At 41.6% G+C, this 24,285-nt stretch overlaps 1 protein-coding gene across 1 annotated transcript; it reads right to left on the bottom strand.

Moving 5' to 3' along the window:
* Window positions 1-2,851: 2,851 nt before the first annotated feature.
* lrsam1 (leucine rich repeat and sterile alpha motif containing 1) lies at window positions 2,852-21,321 on the bottom strand. Its single transcript, XM_073478120.1, has 25 exons — window positions 21,043-21,321; window positions 17,013-17,222; window positions 16,690-16,746; window positions 16,155-16,199; window positions 15,814-15,891; window positions 15,562-15,630; window positions 15,387-15,471; window positions 15,163-15,284; window positions 14,982-15,072; window positions 13,262-13,368; window positions 13,108-13,137; window positions 12,599-12,721; window positions 11,857-11,996; window positions 11,342-11,386; window positions 10,690-10,760; window positions 10,004-10,103; window positions 9,805-9,892; window positions 9,627-9,701; window positions 8,555-8,635; window positions 8,163-8,258; window positions 7,571-7,669; window positions 7,360-7,491; window positions 6,846-6,912; window positions 5,610-5,812; window positions 2,852-3,912 (listed from the first exon to the last, which is right to left on the bottom strand). Exons 2-25 carry the CDS (start codon window positions 17,082-17,084, stop codon window positions 3,790-3,792), a joined length of 2,199 nt encoding a protein of 732 aa, XP_073334221.1. The 5' UTR covers window positions 17,085-17,222; window positions 21,043-21,321; the 3' UTR covers window positions 2,852-3,789.
* Window positions 21,322-24,285: the final 2,964 nt, after the last annotated feature.

Raw genomic sequence — 24,285 nt, 5'->3', positions numbered from 1 at the left:
ATCTACAGTGAACATCAGCAGCTCAGGTGATGAACAGAGATAAGAGGAGAGAAACATACATTATTGTTAGATGGATAAATAATGATCTGATTAATATTCTATGCATAAAGATAACTTTAAATTATTAAATTAGTGATACTATATAGCTAAACAGGATTAGCATACTGTATTTGTCTCCATTGAAATGAAATAAAACAAAAACAATTTATTACACATCGATGCACGTGATGTCCCCTGTCATATTGGAGTATGGTTCTCAGTTCTTGAGAATTTTTAATACTGAGCAGGTAGAGCCACAGCAAATAGGTAGGAATAGAAATAAGACTGAAAATCAGTTTACCATGAGCAAGGACAAGAAGAATCAAAATTTAGGATTATAAACCAATTATAGACCGTTTCATTGTATTATTCATACTCATTTCATCTTCCCCATATTTATTACTTTCAGTCCATGAACTGGCTTGAAAATGACTGAACAACGGCACTATTAAGGTGGACTGGAACACTCCAACAAGAAGCTGTGACTCTGCAAGCTAATAGGTCAGAACCTTCCATTGGATAATTACTGCAGTGATTAATATGTTTCAGCTGGTAACAAGTTATTTAACCCTACTGATGCAGTAGCTACTACTACTGAGTAGCTTCTCATTTCTTTAACAACCATGTCTGAAGACATATCCTGTGGTCGTGGAAGAGATGTTACTCTGTTTGAGGAGGGTCAAATTATTGGTCTGCATCAAGCAAAGAAAACAACTAAGGAGATGCTGAAACTACAAAAACTGGGTTAAGAACTGTCCAACGCATTAAAACCTTATCTTAAAATAAATTGAATTAAATTTTAAAAAATCACGTTTGGTGAAATCAAATGGTATAAAATCTACAGTAGAACTCACGGCTATGATTAATAGTGAAAGTAAGAGCATTTCCACACACACAATGTGAAGAGAACTCAAGGGATTTTGGACTAAACAGCTGTGTAGCCTTAAGAAAACCACTTATCAGTGAGGCTAATCTGAAAAAAGGCTTCAGTTTGCTAGGGAGCACAAAGATTGGACTCTGGATCAATGGAAAAAGGTCATGTGGTCTGATGAGTCCAGATTTACTCTGTTCCACAGTGTTGGGCCCATCAGGGTTAGAAGAGAGGTGGATGAAGTGATGCTCCCATCATGCCTAGTACCTACTGTACAAGCCTGTGGGGGCAGTGTTATGATCTGGGGTTGATTCAGTTGGTCAGGTCTAGGTTCAGCAACGTTATGTGCCCAAAAATGAGGTGAGCTGACGACCTGAATATATATTTTTTCCTCCCTGGTGGCACGGCATATTCTAAGATGACAATGCCACAATTCATCAGGCTCAAACTGTGAAAGAGTGGCTCAGGGAGCATGAGACATCATTTTCATACGTTGATGGGCACCACAGAGTCCAGACCTGAACCCCACTGAGAATCTTTGGGATGTGCTGGAGAAGACTTTACGCAGCGGCTCGACTCTCCCATCATCAATACAAGATCTAGGTGAAAAATTAATGCAACTCTGGACAGAAATAGATGTTGTGACACTGCATAACCTTATCAAAGCGATGCCACGTTGTCACCGTGACGGTGAATGAGTGCTGTAATCAAAGCTAAAGGCGGTCCAACGAAATATGAGAGTGTGTGACTTTTTTCTGGCCGGGCAGTGTAATTTTGAAGTTTGTCAGAGGTTTATGGAGGCCAGAAAAGGAAAATGAATAGATGTCAGTTGTCAGTGACGAAGTCAGAATCCTATGAGGATTAAATCATTACATTATGTAACTGAAAAATACAGAATATGACTATGAAAATATCATTTATTTCAAAGTTTTAATGAGTGGACACAAGATGTGCTCTACATCACTGTGAAGTCTTATGTCAGTGAATGAGACCTGGACGGTTCAAGTTTCCACATCACACAAGCTGCTACAGGGACCATGACTGGCTCCAAAACTAGTCATGATGTCACAAAATCATGCTCGTACACACCCGTGTCAAACTGAGATTCACTGTGAAATCATCTTCTGCAGGTGAATGTGAAAACAGCCTTTGTGTGACAAACTCTGCACATTCAGCATTCTGCAGAGTGAAGCTCAAACATTAGTCATGAACAAGAAGAGAAACACATGCTGCACACAGGAGCAGAGTGTAGTGGAGGGGGGGAGTCGTTCACAGTTATTCAACCACAGATGGTTTCACTGAAATAACTCAAATCTCTACTTTAAAGAAATATCTGAATCAAATATATAAAGGCAAAGATGAAGTCTTTCGTCTTTTTCTTCTTTCCAGCCTTCAGGAATCATCTCACGACCCCTCAGATTTATCTTGTGACCCTTTGAAACCACCGGTCTCAGCTGTATATGAAATAGTTCAAACTGGCTTCTGCACAACAGTAAAAAGCACCAGGGTCAACTATCTCATGATGTGATATCTCAGAGGCAAGTTTGTATTTTTTTATTTTACTTTTTTATACTACTTATACTTGTAGTGAGTTGAATGCTGAATGTTTTACCTATAAAGTAGTACTTTGAAATGCAGTATTACTGCTTTTATACATAAAGGAGTACCTCTTTCACCAGTGTTTAAACTGCAGCTTCCTCCTGACTAACTAGAAAAGATGCTGTGGCCGGGCCGGTGAGTGTGCATGTTAGTCTGTTTTAAACATGGCTGCCTGGTCACAGACCTTCTCACATTACAGCTAAATGATACAGTAAAACACGAGTGTCATATGTATAAGACAACCTTTACAGGGACAGTTAAATGGAAACATGCTGGCCATATCTCTACCTACAGAAAGTATTTAAAACAGTTTTATACATTATGGAGACTCAACAACATCACTCGGCTTGTATACTGTATTTCAGTACATGTCCAGATGTGGCTGCTTGTGTAGTAACAGACACAAGGCTTTTACATTGAGCACGAGGTGGGTGCAGGAAAATGACACACACATATATATATATATCTTCTGTTGATTTGAAATATGTGATTGATATAGAACACACAACATTTAACAGACTCATACACAGTAAAGATATTTCCTGAAACATGCTGAGATGTCGAAGTTAAGAGCACTTGAAAGAGTACAGTAACATTAGTGATGGCTACCAACAGGTGATGCGTTGTGAGTTCATACATGTGCACCATATGTAGCAATAATAGACACGTGAGAGACAAGTGGAAAGGAATGTCCAGTGAGGTCAAAGGCTGGATTAACATCCAGGTGAGCAGACAGCTGCAGACAGCTGCAGACAGCGAGGGCAGGACAGGTTGTGTGATGGATGGAAGAATAACCAGCAATGATAGCCAAAAGTAACGATGATTAAACACATGTCACATGTTTTAGTTAACTTAAATAAATGTTGGACAGGTGTTACTTTGGTTGACAACACGAGTATTGCTTAAAAAAAAGAGAGATTTCCAGAAAAAGGCACACATCAATTGAGAAGATAATAAGGCAAAGAGTCAGTCTTCAACCAGTGAGTGGTGTAATCCACCTGGCCCCTAAAATACATATTTTTAAAAAAAGAAAGAATTTAAAAGAACAAATTACAACATGCCTGGATGCCAGTGACAACCAAAAACACATTAAAAACAGTTCTATTTCAACTTGTTTCTGCATATACATTATAAAGTACTGTTTTGTTAATACAGGAAAGTGGCTCAGCTCGTTGAAAACCTTCTAAAAGCTTTTTATACATGACAAGGTCAGCATATGATCATGCAGAAATAAAGTACGCTGCAGTGAGTGAAGGAGTAGCACAGCAGCGCAGGTGGCTCTAGCTGTGGTAGAGACGTATCCGCTGGGATATGTTGCTGCGACACAGAGGGCAGTTCTGCAGAGCGTCGCTACAGACCTGACAACAGCATACATGACCGCAGGGCAGGAAGATGACCTGAGCCTGGAGACACACAGAGACAAGACACGGTCAGTCCTCTGGATGAGTATGAGTATATGTGTGATATGTGTGATATGTGAACAGTGTGTTAGTTTGCTCTGACACAGGGGTTTCTAAAGTCTGACGCTCTGGCCACCCCCTCAGACAAAATCAAGACAAATGTGATTTGGGGGGATATAAACAGGAAGTACAATGTTGCCAAGGAGTCAGTGTCTGTGTCCTATTTTTGATCTTTTCTTTTTAGATTAATTAAATGGTACATTTTCTAATTTAGTTTTGAAGGAATTCCTAAAACCTCCCACAGTTAGGCGGCTGTAGCTCAGTGGGTAGAGCAGGTGACCAGTGACCAGAAGGTCGCTGGTTCAAACCCCGGCTCCCCTGGGCGGAACTGAGCTACATGCCGAAGTATCCTTGAGCAAGATACTGAACCCCAAAACTGCTCCTGGCGCGCAGTTGGCACCTTGTGTGGCAGCCTCTGCCGTCAGAGGGCCCCGCGATGAGCTGGCGACTCATCCAGGGATATACCCTGGCCTCCGCCCTATGTGAACTGGATTTGGCCCCAGTAACCCGCAACCCGCAATCCCCTGAAAGGGGCGATAAAGCGGCAACATCTCCGCAACCCTCATGGAAAAAGCGGTAGATAATGAACTGAACTGAACTGAACTCCCACAGTTAATGTTAGAAACTACGTCCACTCAGGTTCATTAGTGATACATTCTCTATTACGTAATAGTGAAGTGTTACATCTACAGTTATTAAAAAACATTTTGTTGTCTTGATTTGAAAGATTCAGTTTGAGGAGGATTGTTGGCAGTTCATGTCACGAGTAATGGTGAAAAGGCACAATTGCCTTTGACTGGCAGCTGGAACAGACTGACGCTCTATGGTGAGGCGTAAATTGAGTTTCATTAAACTTGTTATTATTCATCAGCATCACTGATGTTATCACTGACAGGCATAGCGCCGCTGCACGGGAACTTTCTATCTGTACAATGTGAAGCATTGCATTGTGGTATTGTTGGCAGAAAGTGGTGTACATGTCATGAACACATTTTGTTCCATTGTTGAGTTCTGAGTGCACGTAATTATGGACAGATGTGCACACTCATAATTTAGACACTCATATAAAAAGGTGGGCAGTGAATATAGAGTGCTTTCAGACACAGCTGGTGAGTAAGCTGTGGGCTGTAACTAGACCCCCTTTTTCTATCGACAACGTTTACCTTTTGGAAAATTGGCACCATTAAACATACTGAATGAACTATTAGCAGTTCCTGTTTGCAGTGAATATGAATGAATGATGATTCTCAACCTTATTGATTTACTCAACAAACAGTAAAGGACACTTGGCTGCTGTAGGCAGAGCAAATAAAATAAATTATTACTGCACTGAAAGACAACTGCTGTATTCCTTCTGTATAGTTTTAATGTTGCCTTCTTGAAAACTATTATTCCCACTGAACAGATGAGTTTAGGCTGCATTTGTGATATCAGTTCGTTGCTGCTGCCATCTGTGCAGCTGAGATTTAATTTGGTTTTGACAAACAAAACGGGACCCAGGACAAAGCCTTGAATGTCGTTGTGTTATGTACCATTGATGCCACGCTGCTGGTGTAAAGTCCAGGTACCACATTCATGAAACAACAGCAACAAATGTTGTGTTGATTACTATTCTCTATTATAGAGAGTGTTTTTCTTACCCCAGTCTCCATGCAGACCACACACTCGGAGCTTCCTGGTCCCTCCACAGGGCTGGGGGCTGACGGGGTGACGGGGGTCCCCGGGGTGGGTGGTGTGCTGGGCATCTGGAAGGCTGAGGTGTTGGAAAGAAATGGAGGGGAAGGGGACGGAGCTGTGGGGGCGACTTCAGCCTCCTCGTCCTGCTGGGGAGCCTTACAAGCTCCTGGTAGAGGAGAAAATCAAACAGGTCAGCTTTTCATTGACTTCATGAGTTTCAATGCCTTAACCATCATCCTTCTTCCTTGAAATGGGCGAATTATACATTGTTGCTATCTAAACTTTAATCCATTTGTAATTTCTTTTTTTGTAATTTTCTAATTTTTGGCCTTTTCATGACTTTATTGACAGGACTCACTTTTCCTACGAGACCGGAGGAAACATTGCACTCGCATGTTAAATATCCCTTTTGTTTCCTTTTTTTTTTTTTTATTGTTCTATGGTCTGTATCGAGGATTAGTTCATCCATAAAGAAAATAAATTCATTAATTGACCTTGAAAATCACTGATCATTTTTTACCCTATGTGACGGCCCCAGGGCCTCTGCCAGGGTTTGTGTGTGTGTCTGTCTGTCTGTCTTTCAGGGTGCTGGTAGCTGGTTGGCCATCAGGGGATTGGAGGCAGCTGGCCACTGTCTCCAGAACTATAAAACCCCGCCCTCATAGAAGTCCACTCTCTCTCTGATCCCTGGCATCATGCTGCATTGTTTTGAGTTCTTTTAAGTTGTTGTATAAATTTGTTTTGCATTCTCCTAGGTTGGTAGTTTTACTTTTGTTGAATGTGGTATAATTTGTTATATTGATTGCTTTTGATTTAACTCCCCACGTGCTTTTCCCTTATTTTGTTATGGCCTCGGAGCCGGACCATAACACCTACTACTGGGTACTTTGGGGCCATAATTAAAACTTGAAAATAAAAATAATAAAGAATAAATCATGAATATTCAGCCCGACCATATAATGTAGTTCGGGACAACACCTGATTTAACTGTGACCTCAATAATAAACTTAGAATTGGATTTACAATTTACGTTTGACAACAGAAACTAAACATTATGAGATGACAGATTGTTGACTTCACATATCACATGTTGTTTTGTGGCCACAGATCATTCACTCACACATCATACTCCATTTGGCAACTTGTTGTATGTAGTATTAATGTATAACATCGAGAGATACTGGATGTGTGTGATGTACCTTCAGGATAGTAGTCCCGAGCCCATTTCAGAAGAGCTTTCTGGATTCCTACTTCATTGATGCCAAGCTGACAAAAGAGAAATGGACAATGCTGATTATTCTGCACATCAGGGACAGTTACACCTACATTCACATTCACAAACTGTAAACACCAGACTGACATCTTATTAACTTTTAAGCTGACATGGCAGAAATGTTAGCGTTCATTTGGAGTCATTAGTGTCCACTTGGAGAATTTACTCAGATTATCCTTCTTTCTTCAGCTCTGCTTTTTGTCCTAACCCCAACAGTCGCCCAGAGATGCTAACGTCTGCCCAGAGATGCTAACGTCTGCCCAGAGATGCTAACGGACTGAAACATGAATTGAAACTAAAAATAGAAATTCAGTCTGACTTTTAGGCTGGTTAGGCACAGTTTCATGAAGGACATAAGATGGCATGTTTTTGTGCTGGTTACAGTATGTAGTCAGGTGACAGCTGACAGAAACATGTTATTAATGATGCCGCAGATAGACCTTCTTGAGGTCGGAGGAGTTCATGTGGCGAAGGGCCTCAGTAGTCACTCGGTGATGAGCCAGGATGGGCAGGTAGTGCTGACCTGACAGTTTACACAACAGGTTGACCAACTCTTTCTCCACGCCGGCTTCCTGCAACCAGATTAGAGTTTAGGAGCAGCACAGTTTGGTTTCCACATGTTATGCGTGTCCTCCCTGCTCTTTACTGTACCTGCATGCGCAGTGACAGAGGCTTGGCATCCAACAGTCTCTGGTACTGGATCATCCAGTAGTTCTGCTGGTTGGACTCAGACTTCCGCTCCATCTCCGCCTGGAAGACACACAGTGATTGTTGGTCTCATTTAACCACTTGACCTCAGAATAAGAAAGACAACAAGGGAGAACAGACTGAATGTTTCAGTGCAAATGACGACTAACTGATGCATGTGAACGACTGAACAGAAGGCAAATGTCTACAACCAATAGCAGCATTCTGATAAGCTGTAAAAGAGGTGAGGTTTATGTCCGCAACGAAGGCTCGCCATTTCTCTGCCTCTGAGTGAAGGATTTGTTTAGCTGTCAGACTATGAACACCACCAGACCGACACACCCCTTATCCACGTCTCCGGCTTTTCCGTTCACACAGACGCTGGTTCGCCTCTGCTGCAGCTCTGACACTCAGAGCCGCAGTGAAACTGTCCCCCCTCTCCGCATCTGTAACTTTCCCACAGCCGGCGAGGCGGAGTATCGGCACATGATTCCGGCGGTGAAAGGGCAGTGTGAATGGGGCTGCTGCTTGATACTGAAAAGAGAAGTTTCCTCACCAGAACCTGTCGCAGCTCCTGCTCTCTCTGGTCCCTCTGCTTGAGCAGCTGCTGCAACAAGTCACTGAGAGCTGTGCGCTGCTCCACCAGAACCTCCTGCACACACACGCACACACAGACACACCATCATCATGTAGAGTGACGATACACACTCATCAGTGAATACTGTTGAAAGACTACAAAATGAAGCAGGCTCTGACATAATTAATATGATGAGTATGAGTGTATCTAATACTCTTCACTCCTGATTATTTTCTTGAGCCTCATTGTGTACAATGATAAACAGTTGTTGCCATGGAGCAATGACATGAAATGATATTGTAATCAACAGGAAGAAGAAAAAAAACTCAGGTAAATGTGGGAGGGCAAAGAAAGAAGGCGGTGACACCTACCTGCAGGTTCTCAGCATCCAGATTGCGTCTTTTAATCTCCAATTTAGTCAGCTGCTTTAATTCACCCTCTATGAGCTTGATCTGGGGACAGTGGAGGAGCAAACATGAAGCTAGCAGGAGAAGGGACATGCTGCTGAACGCAAAAAGTGAAAACATCGATGAAATGATTTTCTGTCTGCGGGTTGTACTACACAGGTTTCCTTGGAACCTGACTGGTGACCAAAAAGTCAAAAACATTTACTTCAAGAGGATGAGTTAAAATGAATTAGTAATGGACGGGCTGCGGGTGAAAAAAGAACAAAACTAAAGAAGAAATGTCAATAATGCCCAGAGTCAGCAGCATTTAATTTCATCTTCATATTTAACAGAGGAACTTTATCTCTTCTAACATCCAGTGAAAAAAACAAACCTCTTACAGCTTTCTTACTCCTGCATTAGTTGAGTTTTGGCCACTTGGAGGCAACATAACAAGCTGCAAACACAACACTGACTATATACATTTTAAGTTGATGTGGCAAACAGTGGCCTATTTAAACATCCAGCAGACACAGAGCAGCATCAGCATTTGAATCCAGTCTTCATTATCTTGAAACAATGAAATTAAACAAGCTTTGACGTTCTGTAAAGCTGAGGTTTCCCACACACTCTCTAACATCAAATTCAAGGACTTTTTAAGGACTGTCAAGGCCTAATTCAATTAGATTTGACACACAGATCCGGGTTTTTTACAGCAGGTATTGAAACAACATGCTCAAAAGCGATGTAGTGCTGACATTAGCGAGCTACAACAATTAGATTCAACTCTCAGTGTCACTGGCCTCTGTCACAATTTAAAAAGTAAGGCATAAAGAGCGACACAGAATGTGAACTTGAGGAATGAAATACAGAATCTATTCCTGTAAAGAGTGATAAGAGTGTGCTTCTTCACTGACTGAACAGAAACATGAATCCACACGCTCTACCATACAGTTTATCATGTTATGGTGAGCTCCATTCTATCAGTACCATAAAAAACAGACCCCACTGACAGGTTTGGCCCTAACCCCACCCATCTCCACATGCCCAAACAGACCTGGTTGCGGATGTAGCCGTGTACAGCGTCTTTCTGCAGCTGCAGCGCCTGGAACGCTGCTTTCTGTATCTCCTCCTGCAGTGAACAATCAGAGGACATGACAGTGCTGATTCACACTGTCTCAACAAGCTCTAATGACCCTGGTGTTAACTACAGCAGGCACTCGGGCACCACATACCTCCTGTAAGATTTGGGCGATGGCTTTAGATTTGTCCAAAACCTGGAGGGACAGCATCTTATCAAACTTCCTGTCCAAAGTCTCCATACTGTTTGTAAGACAAGGGAAGAGAAAGCACATTGGTTTGTAATGTTAGTATAGATCTGCTCAGACCTGGTGTTTGTGTGTCTTTATGTGTATTTGTGCGTGCATGTTCGACCTTCTGCAGGCCTCAGACACCAGGCTCTGTCGGCGAACATCACTGGCCTCCTGCAGGAGGCTCATGGCACAGCTGTCCGACAGCATCTTCTGCATGGCCGCTACAACACACAAAGAGGAAAAGAACATCTGTTGTGAGGCAGACTATACGATGTCGTGGATTCTGGTTAATCATTATACCGTAATATGTCATAAGTGTCGTCTTTTCCTGGTTTGAAAGGCTTATCACATGTTATTGTGTTCATTTTTAGTCATATACAGTGCCTATGAGGAGATTTCAAAGTATTGAGAGATGTATTGTGTATCTGACAAAGTCTAAAATATCACAGTATTATTTTGAGGCCATATTGCCGAGCCTTAATTAAAACCTATAAGGTTTATCCCCTCGGGGGATTGTCATGCCGCTGTGCTTATGAGATATCTTGTGTGCAGTGTTTATATTAAGACCTGAGGGTGGCGGCAGAGAAAAGCTAACCAGAAGAGAGGGGTCCAACCTCTGTGGAGCTTGAAAGTACACTGAAAACTGCTAAACGTATGTAAATGAATGGAACTATTTAAATTAGAGCTTAAATTTACAGCAGGTCACTGTCAGAATGAAATCCATTTTGGGTCCATGGTTTGTTCAAACAGACATGACTTTACCTACAGAACACTGTATAGGTGAAGTACATCAGCCGAGCTGCTTACCTGCCACCTCCTTCTTCCTCAGTGAGTTGGCTTCTTCCTGTGTGATGGCAGCCAGATGCTCCATACGGATCCTGAGGAGGACGTCAACAACATGTTTACAGTAAAGCTCTCCTGACTTCTAACCGTGAACAAGGGGAAAGAGAGCAAAACCTGCCGGCTTCACAGCTCACCCAGTTACAAAAATGAAGCACACACCAAAGCCCTTTCTAAACTCTGTCAATCAGGAAAATTCATTTGACAAGTTCACCAACAACAGTTACGAGCTAAAGAAAGAAATATCTCCAGAAGGAGACTATGGGACAGACATGATGACGTTACATCAGCACCAATCAAGACACCACTACACCACTGAACCAATCACATTACAGCCAGTCTAACTTTCACAGATTGGACTTTCTAACAACTAATTCATTTATTAATTCATTACATTTTTTTGAAATTTATGTTTCCACTCCAGTATGCTGCCATTCTTGAAGGCCTCCTGTGTCATGTAATTCTGCACTCTGTGCAATTTACTAGGAAAGTGCTCTATAAATAGGCTCAGCCAGGTAAGTGGAAAACAATTGGACCAGTGCTGCTGTGTGCTGGAGTGACTCATATACTCTGGCTGTAATAAATCTGGATGTTATGGATCAGTAGTCTGTCCACTCACCGATCTTCCTCCATGGCTTGAAGAAACTCTGCACTTTTCTTCTGCCTAGAGAGAGTGAAATAATAAAACTATAAATATAAATAAATAAAACTATAATGTGACACAGAGCTGCAACTATTAATCTTTTAGTTCTCAACTATTAAATTCATTGCCAACTATTTTGATAATTAATTGCTTTGAGTCATTCTTTAAAGAAAAAATCCTCAAAACTCTGTGTGTGTGAGTGTGTGTGACTTTATATGTTCGTGTGTGCTGGACACACGCTGTTTTTTGAAATAACATTTCATCTTCTCCAGCTGTATTCATTTTCTGATTTCTTTCCTCCCTTATGACACTGAACTGAGTATCTTTGGCTTGTGGACAAAACAAGACATTTGAGGATGTCATCGATGGCTCTGGAAACATTTTTCGCCATTTTATGGCGGAACAACTAATCAATTACACGAGAAAATAATCTCCTCCCTCACAGCTACACCTACTCAGTGCACTGTGTAGCCACTTCCTTCAGGTCCTACCTGTTTTTGTCCATCAGCATGTTGCTGACGCGGCTGCTGATGCCGTCTTCAGCTTGTCGGACTTTCTCCAGCACCAGCAGCCTCTCGGCCTCCTGGGCCCTCTGCTGCTGGTTGACCCCCTGCTCCACACGCTCCTGCTCCTACACACCAGACAGATAAACACACTAATGCAGCTGAAATCAACACAAAACAAACAGAACAGCTTTCAAACACGCAGGTGAACACTCCCTGATTGGTAGTAACGTCACTGGGTTGCTTTCTTGTTGTAATTGTTTTACTGTAAATAGGTTTAGTGTCAGTCAATAAACATCAGATGAAGTTTAAACAGTACATGGCAGAATTTGTGTGAAAAACAAACAAACAAAAAACCTCTAAAAACTGTGCTGCTGGTGACAGAAGTCATTGTAGCATGGATGACAATATCTAGCCTACAATGTGTGTCTAATTTACAATTCGCTATGCGGACTAGTCTGAGGCTGGGTTTAAATCCTTACGGCCCACAGAATAATAAATAGACAGGATATAAGCGCCCTTCTCCCATAGATTCTTTCTGGTGGACCTGGTGACACTTGTTGTGTGGGTTGAGAGGAGAGGTGGTGGTATGCCAGCAGTTGATTAAAATCATTTGGCTAATAAACGTTGTCTGTCTTGGCTGGCTCACCTTTACCTTCTGCAGTTGGGGTAAATAAAGGCCCTGGACACTGTATGAGGACATACGGTACCTAGTGAGCATGCTGTGTACCTGTCGGACCGAGTGGAGAATGTTCGCCTTGCGGGAGGTGTTCATGAGCATAAGCTGGGTGTGCTCCTTTTGCTTCTCCTCCAGGTGCCGCTCGAAGGCCAGCTTCTGCTGATTCTTCTCTTCCTGAAGGACAGAGAAACAAGTCAGATACTTAAACTATACGATATGTGTACATGGCATGTGCATGGCAACTTACACACTCTACTACAAACTTTTTTTTAAAAAAAGGGCTTTGTTTATTTGAAAATATTGATTAGTGCAGCTTTAAGTACAGGCAGGGGTATTCTCTCAGCAGTTACTGAAGAAAAACAAGGTATTCCAAAATGTATCCCTGAAGACACTGTTGATGGAGCGACTGTGCAATCTAAAGTCTACGGGGTAGGCCAGGACCGAGGCTGCTGGTGTGCAGGAGATCAGGTGAAAGCCATGGATATCTAACAATGTAATGTGTGCAGCATGGAAAGGGCAGTGTGAATGGGGTTAGTGACTGTGTCGCTGGAGTCTCGCACCTTTCTCTTCTCGTAGTCACTGAATTTGTTCTGCAACAGAAAGTGACGAAAGACTGAATGAGACTTCCAGTTAATTCAGTATAAACAGCAATTAACAAGGTCCAAGTAAAGAGCACTACATTCTACTCCTGAGTGTAACTGTCACATATTGTACCTGCCAGGCCTCCTCCAAGCTGTCCAGACAGTCAGTCGGTTTGCCACAGTCAGTCTCCAGCACCGGCAGGAGATACTGGGATGGGGGGCAGTACTCCTCTCCCAGCTCTGAAAACAACACAGTCAAATACAGGTGCCCATGAATATTAAGACTTACACTTCATAAATCCAAGGGTAAATTCCTTTTCAGAGCAACGTACCCGCCACACAGACCAGTTACCTTTTAACCTTTATTGCCACGGATGGATTACCCCTCTTTCCACAACTCCTCCAGTGTGCTGCACTAACGTGGATTAATGATCAAACTACCACACTATCAAAAGAACTAAAAGAAATACATAAGAGTTGTACCACTGCATTGGCTGACACTACCACTGTGTTGCTTCAATACAACTGAGGCATATGAGTCGTTGTTTGCACAGCTGTGACTACGAAGGCAATGTATATGGGAATGAGCATGTCATCTAATGCAACAGTACGGCTGCTTCATGTGTTTCTATAGTTTTTGGACGAGATCAGCCTTGTGCTTCAGTACTGCAGAGTTGTGTAGGATGTAACAGACTGTGAATTCTGGATTTCAAATACCCAAACCTTTTATCATTTTAGTACACATTATTCATGATGATTACTTCAACGTTCATGCTTGAATTTTGGATGTCTACTAGAATATGTTGTCATGAATTAATGTTAACAAGACTAGGTCAAAACCTTGTACAAGGCTGGACCCTGTCTGGTCAAGGTGCTACAATGTGGACAGTTTGTTACCGGGGCAGTCAGTGGTAGAGTTTACAACATAAGTTCCTGGATGTGAGATACTCCTATGCGGAAAAACAGCAGAATATTCCTTTATCAGCGTGCGGTAATTTAGAAATAAGTGGCGTTACATTACATTCACCAGTTGTATTCATAGATTTCTTTTTTTATAAATATTTGACTAATTATTAAGACAGCTGTAGCCTGAAATATATGTACTGCTGAGATCTATTGATTAAGAGAGATGAACGGCTGAAAAATGCTGAAAGGCCTCTTGTGTAGAGGTGCCTTCAGATTTATTAAATACAGTTCAATAGAGTGCTGCAAGAATGAGTCCTAAAACCCAGAAATCAGTTAGCATTTTTGCACTTCCTGTTCCCTCATCTCAAAGTCTGTGAGTTTTTTGAATGGGTTTTCAGTTAAATGACTGAAATAAGGTGTGCAGTTACCACAGGCCTAGAAGATATTCTCATTTTGTTCTACGACATAAAATACATCATCACAGTTTAATTATAAAGCTCTTCCGTGTGTTAAAAAACAGCGGTTGCTAACAAGTGTCTAAATGAGACCACAGAGGTTGTCGGGGACATTAAACGTCATCACAGCGAACATGGAGACTCATCTACTCACTAGTCCGTCTTTACAGGCTGACTCTAGATACAAACTGTTCTAACTCTGACTTTACAACTGGTACATTGATCAGTTTATAAAAAACATGTATAGTAATTGTGTAGTAAGACGCTTAGTGATGGTGACGTTTAAGTCATGTGACCATGATGTCGTCTGTTTCTAACATTAGCTTTTTACTGCTAGAGATTTCATTTACGCTTCAAAAATCCCAAAGTGGTGTTCATCTGTGAAGATTATCTTGATGAACACAACCTGTAAATATCAGAAACTTGTGTTTGACACAGAGATTATTTTCTGCAATAATCAAAAATCCAATTTAATAATGGAGTTAACCTCACCAGAGCAAAGGAAGCGTTGGATGCTCTCTGTGCCCTCTGTACACACAGACACAGGTGGGTAGGTCATCATGGCAGCATCAAGTGTAAAGCTCTGTCACAGCACACAAACACAGGGTTTATATACAACCATATCTTAGTGTTTAGCCTTCCTGTGTTCAAGTTTTTTTCTCAAGACACACACCTCGAGGGTGCGGATGTAGGCCAGAGTTTTGGGCAGCTGGACGATGCTGTTGTCGCTCACGTCGAGGGTGCGCAGGCTGCTCAGAGAACCAACTACTGATGGCAGCTCGCTGAGACAGTTACCTGTACAGACATACAGTGACGGGCAAAAAAATTAATCAGTGTCATGTGACTTGTACATGTCATCTCACTCATGGAGTTAACAGGAAGCTGTTCGCATGATACCCTTCAAATTGAGCGTCTGCAGAAGCCGCAGATCCCCGATGGAGTCTGGAAGGGTCTTTAAACGGTTCTTCTCCACATTTAGAATCTGACAGACACACAACACACACATGGATGGTGAGTAGCTTTCATTTACTCATTTCCTCTGTATCATGACTTGAGGTCAGAATAGTATTACCTGCAGTGACATCAGCTTCCCAATGTCCTCTGGAAGACAGCTGAGCTTGTTGTCGTGCAGATCCAAAACCTTTAAAGGCCAACAGATTCAGTCAAGCTTTTCTGTCTTAGTGATGCAGCAGGGCTCAGAGAGAGACCAAAGACAGCCACCATTATCTTCACAAAACGTCCAAAATGAACAAGTGGTTTGTAATGTTTACTGTAATAACAGCCACTTAAATGTCCCATCATGCTTGTGTCTAGATTACATTACCTTTAAAGTGGAAAGAGTGCTGACGTCACATCCTTTGGGCAGCAATGACCTCAGCTCATTGTGATGGAGGATAAAGACCTGAAGGAGAGTAACAGAGGACATGTCTGACTGCTGACTGTACAACCAGTGACACACACTATCCTGTGTGTGTGTGTGTGTGTGTGTGTGTGTGTGTGTGTGTGTGTGTGTGTGTGTGTGTATTAACGTATAAGGTAATGTATCACCAGTAATTCTTGTAAAATCACTGGTGATAAAGTAACATTGAAGCTTAAAGCACATTGAAGTATGTAATAGACACAAACAGGTATGTTACTGGAAATGTCTCCATGTTGCCCCCTTACCTTCTTCTGTAGCACCTTGCAAATGGAAAATGCACTTGAGGGAGCCTGTAACAGAACAAACCATAGATTTAGATAAATAATAAATAAGCATAGCACCAAAGGAAAGGCCTACCAGACTGGAAGGTAAAGCAGTAGAAATATTCTAAATATAGCGAACACTCAAACTGATATTTATTTCTTAGGTGGCTAAAATACGTTTCGCTGCTGACCCCATACACCACACATGGCAGTACAACGCTACCTACACCGGTACTGCTGTTACAAACTGAGGGCCAGCTACTTTAGGTACTACCCCACTTTAAAAATCCCAACAAACCCTTCAACAGTGCCGCTGGTTCAACTCAACTTGTTCTACAACACATTGGACCTGTGTTTTTTAACCTATTTATTCCGGGGGGTTCGCTGAGAGCAATGCTCTCTTTTTCGGGCACACCCTGATCACATTCACACAGATACACATTCAGACCTTCAAAGGTTTGACAAGAAACATTCGTTATACTAATAATATAATAATTGTTGCTAGTGACATACTCACCTCTGAGAGCTCACAGGCTGAGATGTCCAGGATGTCATCAGCACCTGCCTCCTTAGACTGAAGAATGAGGAACAGTTATTGAGGTTTTTTTTAACAGATATTCCTTCTTTGAGATGGCGAGGAAACATAATGGTGTGTTCACACACCAGGAAAAATGCAATTTTGATGAATAACCTGTGTCATAAATACGGGGCGAGTCAGTATCATAGTACAGGTTGTTGACGCAGCCCTCAGCACCAGCACCAGCACCAGAGTGCTCTAAAGCTGTGAGGTGGAGACTGGAGGTTAGCTGGGAAACACTGACATAAACACGCTCTTCTTACCCGGCACAGTTGATATTCCAGTCTCTTGTGGGACTCCTCGCTGGGCTTCCTCTTTCTGAAGAACAGAGGCATCCTCAGTCCTGCCTGTTTCCCTCTCTGTCTGTCTGTCTGTCTGTCTGCTGGGTTTCCCTCCTGTTCCTCCACTACAACAAGAGCTGCTCCAGAGGACTGATGGACCGGTTGGAAAACACAGACGACCCTGCCTGCACACTAAAAAATTAAGAACAGGGTGATATTATGGACTAATCAGATGAAGTAATATAACTTGAAGTCATACTGCAATAAAACTTTTGAACTTCCATAACATGCAATAACTATAAACTATAATCAAAGGTGGAAATTATGTAGGGGGTAGTTGGTTTAATGAATTATTTGGCAACTTTGGGGCAGCAGAAATAGCTGAAAACACACAATACTGACATAATATCACCTTAAAATGTTGACAAAGGGAAAGTGTTAGCCTCCAGTTGCCTATTTACACAATCAGCAAGGTGAGTGACATTAGCATTTGTTTGAAGTCATGTTTGTGTCCACATGATGAATGTCCATGAAAGTCAAATATTCACTCTCCTTTTAGCTCTAGTTTTGGTCTCCACCAACTCCTGAGAAACATGTATGGCTCTTTAGCTGCTAAATGCTCCACTTTGTTCACCAGCTGGTCTCTTACAGGCTGGCCACACTGGCTGCTTGTGTGCTGTGTGGCGGCTGCGTCGCTGAGCTGCTGCTGCTGCTGCTGCTGCTGCTGCTGCTGCTCACTCCCATGTGTGTGTGGCTCCTGCCTGCCCTGCCTGTGAGTTTGACTTTGATAATCATCAATAAATATGATGACGTGATTTTCCTTTACCCCACTGAAAGAACCAGAAAGTGGGAGGGGGAAAGAGAGGGAGAAGGAAGAAAAAAAAAAAATGCCCTTCACCTGTGTGTATTCTCTTCCTGTCTGTGACATATCCTACACATACAGACATTAAAACTATAGTGAAACACTGCTATGATGTCAATGTGACTGTCTACAGGACGTCTCCATGTCTATTTATGCTGAGAACCGCACTTGTTGGGGTAAAAAAAGGCGAGACTCCAAATCTCTAGATGAAGCAATGCTGCAGCCTTGCTTGATACGGGTGTGAGCAGCGCGACCCATGCAGCCACTGTGTCTGCTCTAACCTGTTAATATGGACGCAGTCATTAAAAGCAAGATGCCAGTCCACGCACTGCTCACACAGCCAGTGTGGCCAGCCTGTTAGAGAGGAAACAGTGCATACCCTAACCACCCTCTTTTAGCAGAGCTCCGCATCCTACATGTTCCAAATGAAGAAAAATATTGCCTTCAAAAGTGAGATTTGCAGCACAACAAAATAAACCATAGAGGATAATATGAAACAATAGAAATGTTTCTATCATCACATGATATATAACTAAATATCAAACAGCTCAGGCAGAGTCTCCTGATAATTTATGTGGGCTTCTTACTACAAGTCACGCTTTATTACAGTTTGCGCGGTCATTTGATCCCTTCTTAATGTAATAATATTAATGAGTGCCGCTTTACATTATTCAAATGTGTCAAAGCTAGTTATTCCCATCCATTCCAAGGCAGGTTGAATACAGTACATTAAAGATGTTTTACTGTTTTCAATGTTTCACTTCTTCCAGTTTCTCCATTCTATCATGTCACTGGTGTGTTATCTGGTTTCTTGTAGTGTTTCATGGTAATAGTGAGGCACCTCGGGTATCATCACAAATACAAACACACATACATCAGGGTTTTCTCTGCAATTATAAGGCTTTAGGTGCAGCACCCATGCTGTTTTGGGCACCACCTAACTCAACCGGGTGTAAAATCGAGACAATCGTACAAATTGTCTTAGTGGAGGACCCCCAAAACATCTAACAAATGCATCAAATACACCCATCCACCTAAGTCTTACTCAAACCAGGGGAAAACACTGCATATTTTACATTAAATAAAACGTTAAAACACCTAGAAACAAAAGAGCAATGGGGCTATTTCATGCAGCAAATGATATATACTGTACTTAATGAATGGTCAGGGGACTGATCATGAGACAAGATGTCACCACCATGTATCTGCACAGCTTTCCACTTCTCTTCATGTTTTCATCCTTCAGGAAGCTCTCTGCTTTCTGATCAACTCTCAACCTGTTCTAAAGAAAAAAAATCTAGAGTGGCAAAAAATATACAGAACTGCAGATAGTCCAGCTTTGTTGAGCAAAGATTATAAATCAAGACTACCTGCAGCTGCTACATGGTAAAAGCCCAGCAGCATGTTTCCATTTCATTGTGATGTACAGGGAGAGAAAGAGTTAGCTTCATCTCTACAGCAACAAACCTCCTAGACAGGGTCAGTAATACAACTTCTTCACTTCTCCACTCATTTAAAAAAAAGGAGAGCAGACAAAACAAAAGGGACTGTCGCAGTGACACAAACTGTGTAGTGAGATAATCTACTAAACTGCTTTACCACTGATAGAGCCAATACATCTCAGACAGCAAGTGCAGCCAGTCAAACTGTTAGTGCTGGACTGCAGTGTAGCAACAAATAATAGAGATGAAACATAAAAAGCTGTAGTGCCTTGAGGTTTGGCATTGTGAGACTACTAAGTGGTTTGTTGATGCAGAACTGGTTGCTCCCCTGAACTGCAGAAAACATGCTTCAAAAAGAGGTCTGTGTATTATCTTGACATCGGCACAAGTAGAAATAGACATCCATTAAATCTCCCACGCAATCAGCAACCATCAACCATCAACCATCAACCATCAACCCAATGTGCGTGTGTCTAATGTGTGGAGATATATGAGCTTCAAAATGTGTCATCTGACAGCAGTCAGCCTCCCACTGTCATGAGCCATGTGTTTGTCCCATCTCAGCACCTAGATGTTATGTTGTGGAGATGGCAGCCAGCCATAGACCATCAGCTTATGTGGATTTAGTGAAAGTGACTGTGTACGTGTTACAAGGGTGAGGCCTATATTTTAGACACTTTCCTCCCATTATCTTAATAAAGCAACATTATATAGAAATAGTCATTTTGTGTGAACTGGTGCTCCCCACAGTTTCTGAGTGCAACACCTCTGTGGTAAATACAAATCCCAGGTGTGTAACAGTTTGTCAGACGTCATGTAGGTGCTAACTACAAACAAAACTCATGACATCATAATGTGATGTGTTGAAAACTTGTATGTTGATGTTAACATGTATGTAACGCTGTGATCCTACCCTCTCACTGAAGTTACATAGAGCAGAAACAAGAGAATGAGACACCATTCATCCTGTTACAAGACACTGTACCATCAACATGACTCTGAAGCTGATAGTTTAAGGTCAGAAAGTGACATAACGTTGCTTTAAAGATCAGAAAAAGTAGAAATATTGGGTAAGTGTAGTGGGACATAGAGAAACTGTGACACATCTAGGAGCAGGAGATATGGAGTGGAAAGGTTTCTTCCGAAAGGTTGAGAGGAGAATCAAATATACACGATTATTAAACTCATTTCAGTTATTCATTCATCTTTTTCAGTGACATTAGCAGCTACTGTGACTCCCTCACAAAGTCTCATGAGTGACTAAACTGAACCACTCGGGTTGTTGATAGTTCACTGCACTATGAGACCATTAACGGAGCTGCATCTCGCTGTGCAGTCCTGTATTAATGACAGTAAAGCGGAAGCTTGTTTTAACACGGGCCTGTGGGTGTGGATGTAGTAGAGAGGAGGGCTGGTTGTAGCTAACAGACAGACAAACCGCGGAGCTAGCACACATAATGCCAAACGGTTATCAACCTCGCACCACCTTTCACCTTATAACAACCACAAAGCTACCTACGCTAACCCCAGTAACAACACTATGAATATTAGCTCGCTGTACTTAGCAGTGCTTCCTAGCGACACTGTGAAGGCTTATGATGTTAAGCCTCCCTATGATAACTTGCCAGTCGAGCTAACGAAGCTAGCATGTAGACAGTTAACTAGAGCAACGCGGGGAAGTCAGATGACTGCTGGGTTTCATACTCACAGGCTGACAGGCTTCACTCGCGGCACTCTGCTGCTGTGGAGCTGGGAGATACAGAGGGCGACTGGCCGGGCATTTAACGTGAGGTAGGCTTAGTGATAGGCCAAGTCAGTTGTCAACACCAGAACTGAAATCGAAACTATATTCTGTTATACTCCTCTGCTTCATACAACAGGATACATGCAGCAATATTCTTGGTTTCCACTGTGTGAGTCCTGACCAGCTGATTCATCTTCCTCTATGACGCCTGCTTAATGAAATCATAACAAATAACTGTCTTCTTCCTTTAGTTAGAAGCAGAGTGCAACCTGACTGCAACTAATGCATATCGCCCCCTGCAGGGTGGAGTGTGCAGCGTCATGCCCTACAGGCTTCAGTAGAGGTGAATCAGTGTAGGCTGGTCACATTCACACATTGTTTGGTGTATAAATAAAAAGGTAACTCTATACAGCTACCATTCTCCTCTTTACGTAGCCTACCATATATTCTTGTAGGCTACGTAAACCTGCAGTTACCCCCAGAGAGCCTGCTGAAGGGAGTTGTAGAGACCATGTAAAGGGCACATGAACATTGTTAAAGGATGAGTTCACCCAAAAATGAAAATTCAGTCATTATCTCCTCTCGACCATGCTGATCGTTGTTTGTTTATTTGCTTTTATTTGTTTATCTAGGTGCTGTATTTTAGGCAACTGGACGTGTTTCAGTTTCTTAAGGATGTTTCACTTCTCATCCAAGAGGCTTCTTCAGTTCTAACTAACTGGAGGGGAGCTGCAAGCTTTTAAACTCTGTGTGGGAGTGTCCTTACAGAGTCGTTAAGGACACGTGGGAGCTCTGAGTTTCAGAGTCGTTAGGGCCACTTGTGGGCTGTTGGTCAAACCGGCCTTCATGTGGGTTGTTAGGGCTAGGTGAGCCCAGGTGTGAATGGTTGTTAAGATGTCTGGGGAAAGAACTCAGCACAGCATTGTAGGTGGGTGATAAGTAATGTCTTAGGCCACCTCCTCTGTTCAAAGACGGTCATTCCAGTTTGACATAGATGGATTCCTTTACTCCTCTTTCAAATATTCAGTTGTTTACGAGAATGTACTGTGGAGCTCCAGAAATGTTTTTGTGGATTATGAAACTTCACCTCACTCTCCATCATGGTGGTGAGTAATCACTGAATTTTTATTTTTGGGTTAATTTATCCCTCATAATCAAGCAACATACTTTAACAAATAAGAAAATAGACCTACAAAAACACACAAACATGGACTTAACTTTGAAGCTGTTTAATCAGTATATAACTATTTATTATTATTCAGATAGTCTCAATGCACTCCTCTTATAATTTGAGTTTCCGACTCATTTTTACATGCCACAAAACTTTGGGCACGTTGACTTCCTGGTTCATTGTTGCTTCCTGGACAAAAGCACTTGTTCAGTGATGAGAACACTATGTAAGGCATCAAGGTGAATGTGACGTACATTTTCTATTCCACTCACTTGATTTTGTATGACATCCAACCTTGCAATTTATCAGTTTATCCACCAGAGGTCACACTCCACATATTTTTGTTTAAAGACAGAGTGTAAGATAAGATAAGCTAAACTAAGATTTATTGCTCTATTGATCCCCCAGAGGGCTGGGTGCAATCAAATAATAACTTAGTCATTCTCTCTCCTGCAATAGATTACATGTTTAATTTATACACACTGACTCATGACAGAAACACTTTACATTAAATGTGACATTAAACTTATGTAATAAAATTAGATGGAAAAATGACATGTTATTGAAGTCTATAAGTCACTGTTTTAGGCAATTTATATTTTGAGTGTATAACAGCAGGGCAAAGACAGAAATACACAGCGAAACTTACAAAAAGGGTCATTACTGTATAAGTATATAAAAATAACTCAAATGAAAGGCAGTAGCTGTACAAAGACAGGAAACATACACTATGGCTGGATGTGGGAATGATTATCATATCGATAATCTTTTTTTTCTCAACTGACTGAGTTATAACGTGTCAAATTAGGTTGGAGTGTGTGTGTGTGTGTGTGTGTGTGTGTGTGTGTGTGTGTGTGTGTGTGTGTGTGTGTGTGTGTGTGTGTGGCCTCCATGCTTGTAAATGAACTAATACAGGCAAATGTGTTTGTATGAGGTTTTAAGTCAGCTGTTTGCAGTCAGAGTAAATAACACAGTAAGTTTCACCTGTACTTTATCATTCTTGCCTATTTAGTAAACACATTGGTCTCCACTGGTTAATAAGACTATGAACACAACCAGATAACCTGTAAGACTCAGGATCCCTCAGCAGCACAATCCCACACACTCAAACTCTGCCGTGCTTATTACAGACCTCTGCAGGTGTGATGTGTGACTGTGGTTCAGGCTCTAGGCTTTGTTAGACCACAAAAGGGAACAGGGGGCAGACCACAAAAAACACATAATTAAAGGTGTTGAGAGGGCACTGACGCTGTGGTTAGAACGGTGTTCCCCTGAGCCCCGTCTGGTTAACAAAAGTCTCACAGCACTGCAACCCAAAGCCACGAGTGTATCCCCAGAATATGTGCATTTGTAGGCTTATCCATCTTAACTCTACTTAACAAGTTACAGTGTTGCACTGAGTTTTATATAGAATAGAATAGAATAGAATAAATGTTTATTGTCATTGTTTCAAAAACAATGAAACATAGATAGCAGCTCTTAGTTTGACAAATACTTATCAAATATAAACAAGTATAAATAAATAGATAAAATAGTAGAATATATGCAACAAGATAAATAGATACAAGACACAATATTTACTATGTTATATTTGTTAATGTGGTGGAAAGTGCTTACTCAAGTACTGTTCAGGTACATGGACTTTACTTGAGTATTTCCATGTAATGCTACTTCTACTTCACTACATTTGAGATGTAAATAGTCAGTGCATTTCTGTAACAGTTACTAGCTTTAATGAACATAATATAATGAACTAAGAAATATGACAAAGCCACACAGGTGTTTTCACTTGACGCTGATTAGACTCACTCAGGATATTTCTATTGAATGTATTTAAAACATGTATATAGTGACTTGGAGTATTTGATTTTGCTGGACAGAAACAAATGAGACGTAATTTGTAATGAAACACTTTAAGAACCTGTATTTGTGTATTTGAAATACTTAAAATACATGATTTAATATGTCTCTTTATTCCCTAATAGGACATTTTTTACTCCCTGGTTTAAAAGTAAAAAACAAACAAACTCAACATC

This window comes from Pagrus major, chromosome 12 (genome assembly GCF_040436345.1).
Source record: "Pagrus major chromosome 12, Pma_NU_1.0".
In the NCBI taxonomy this organism is placed as follows: domain Eukaryota; kingdom Metazoa; phylum Chordata; class Actinopteri; order Spariformes; family Sparidae; genus Pagrus; species Pagrus major.
This window is presented reverse-complemented; position numbering and strand designations above follow the sequence as displayed.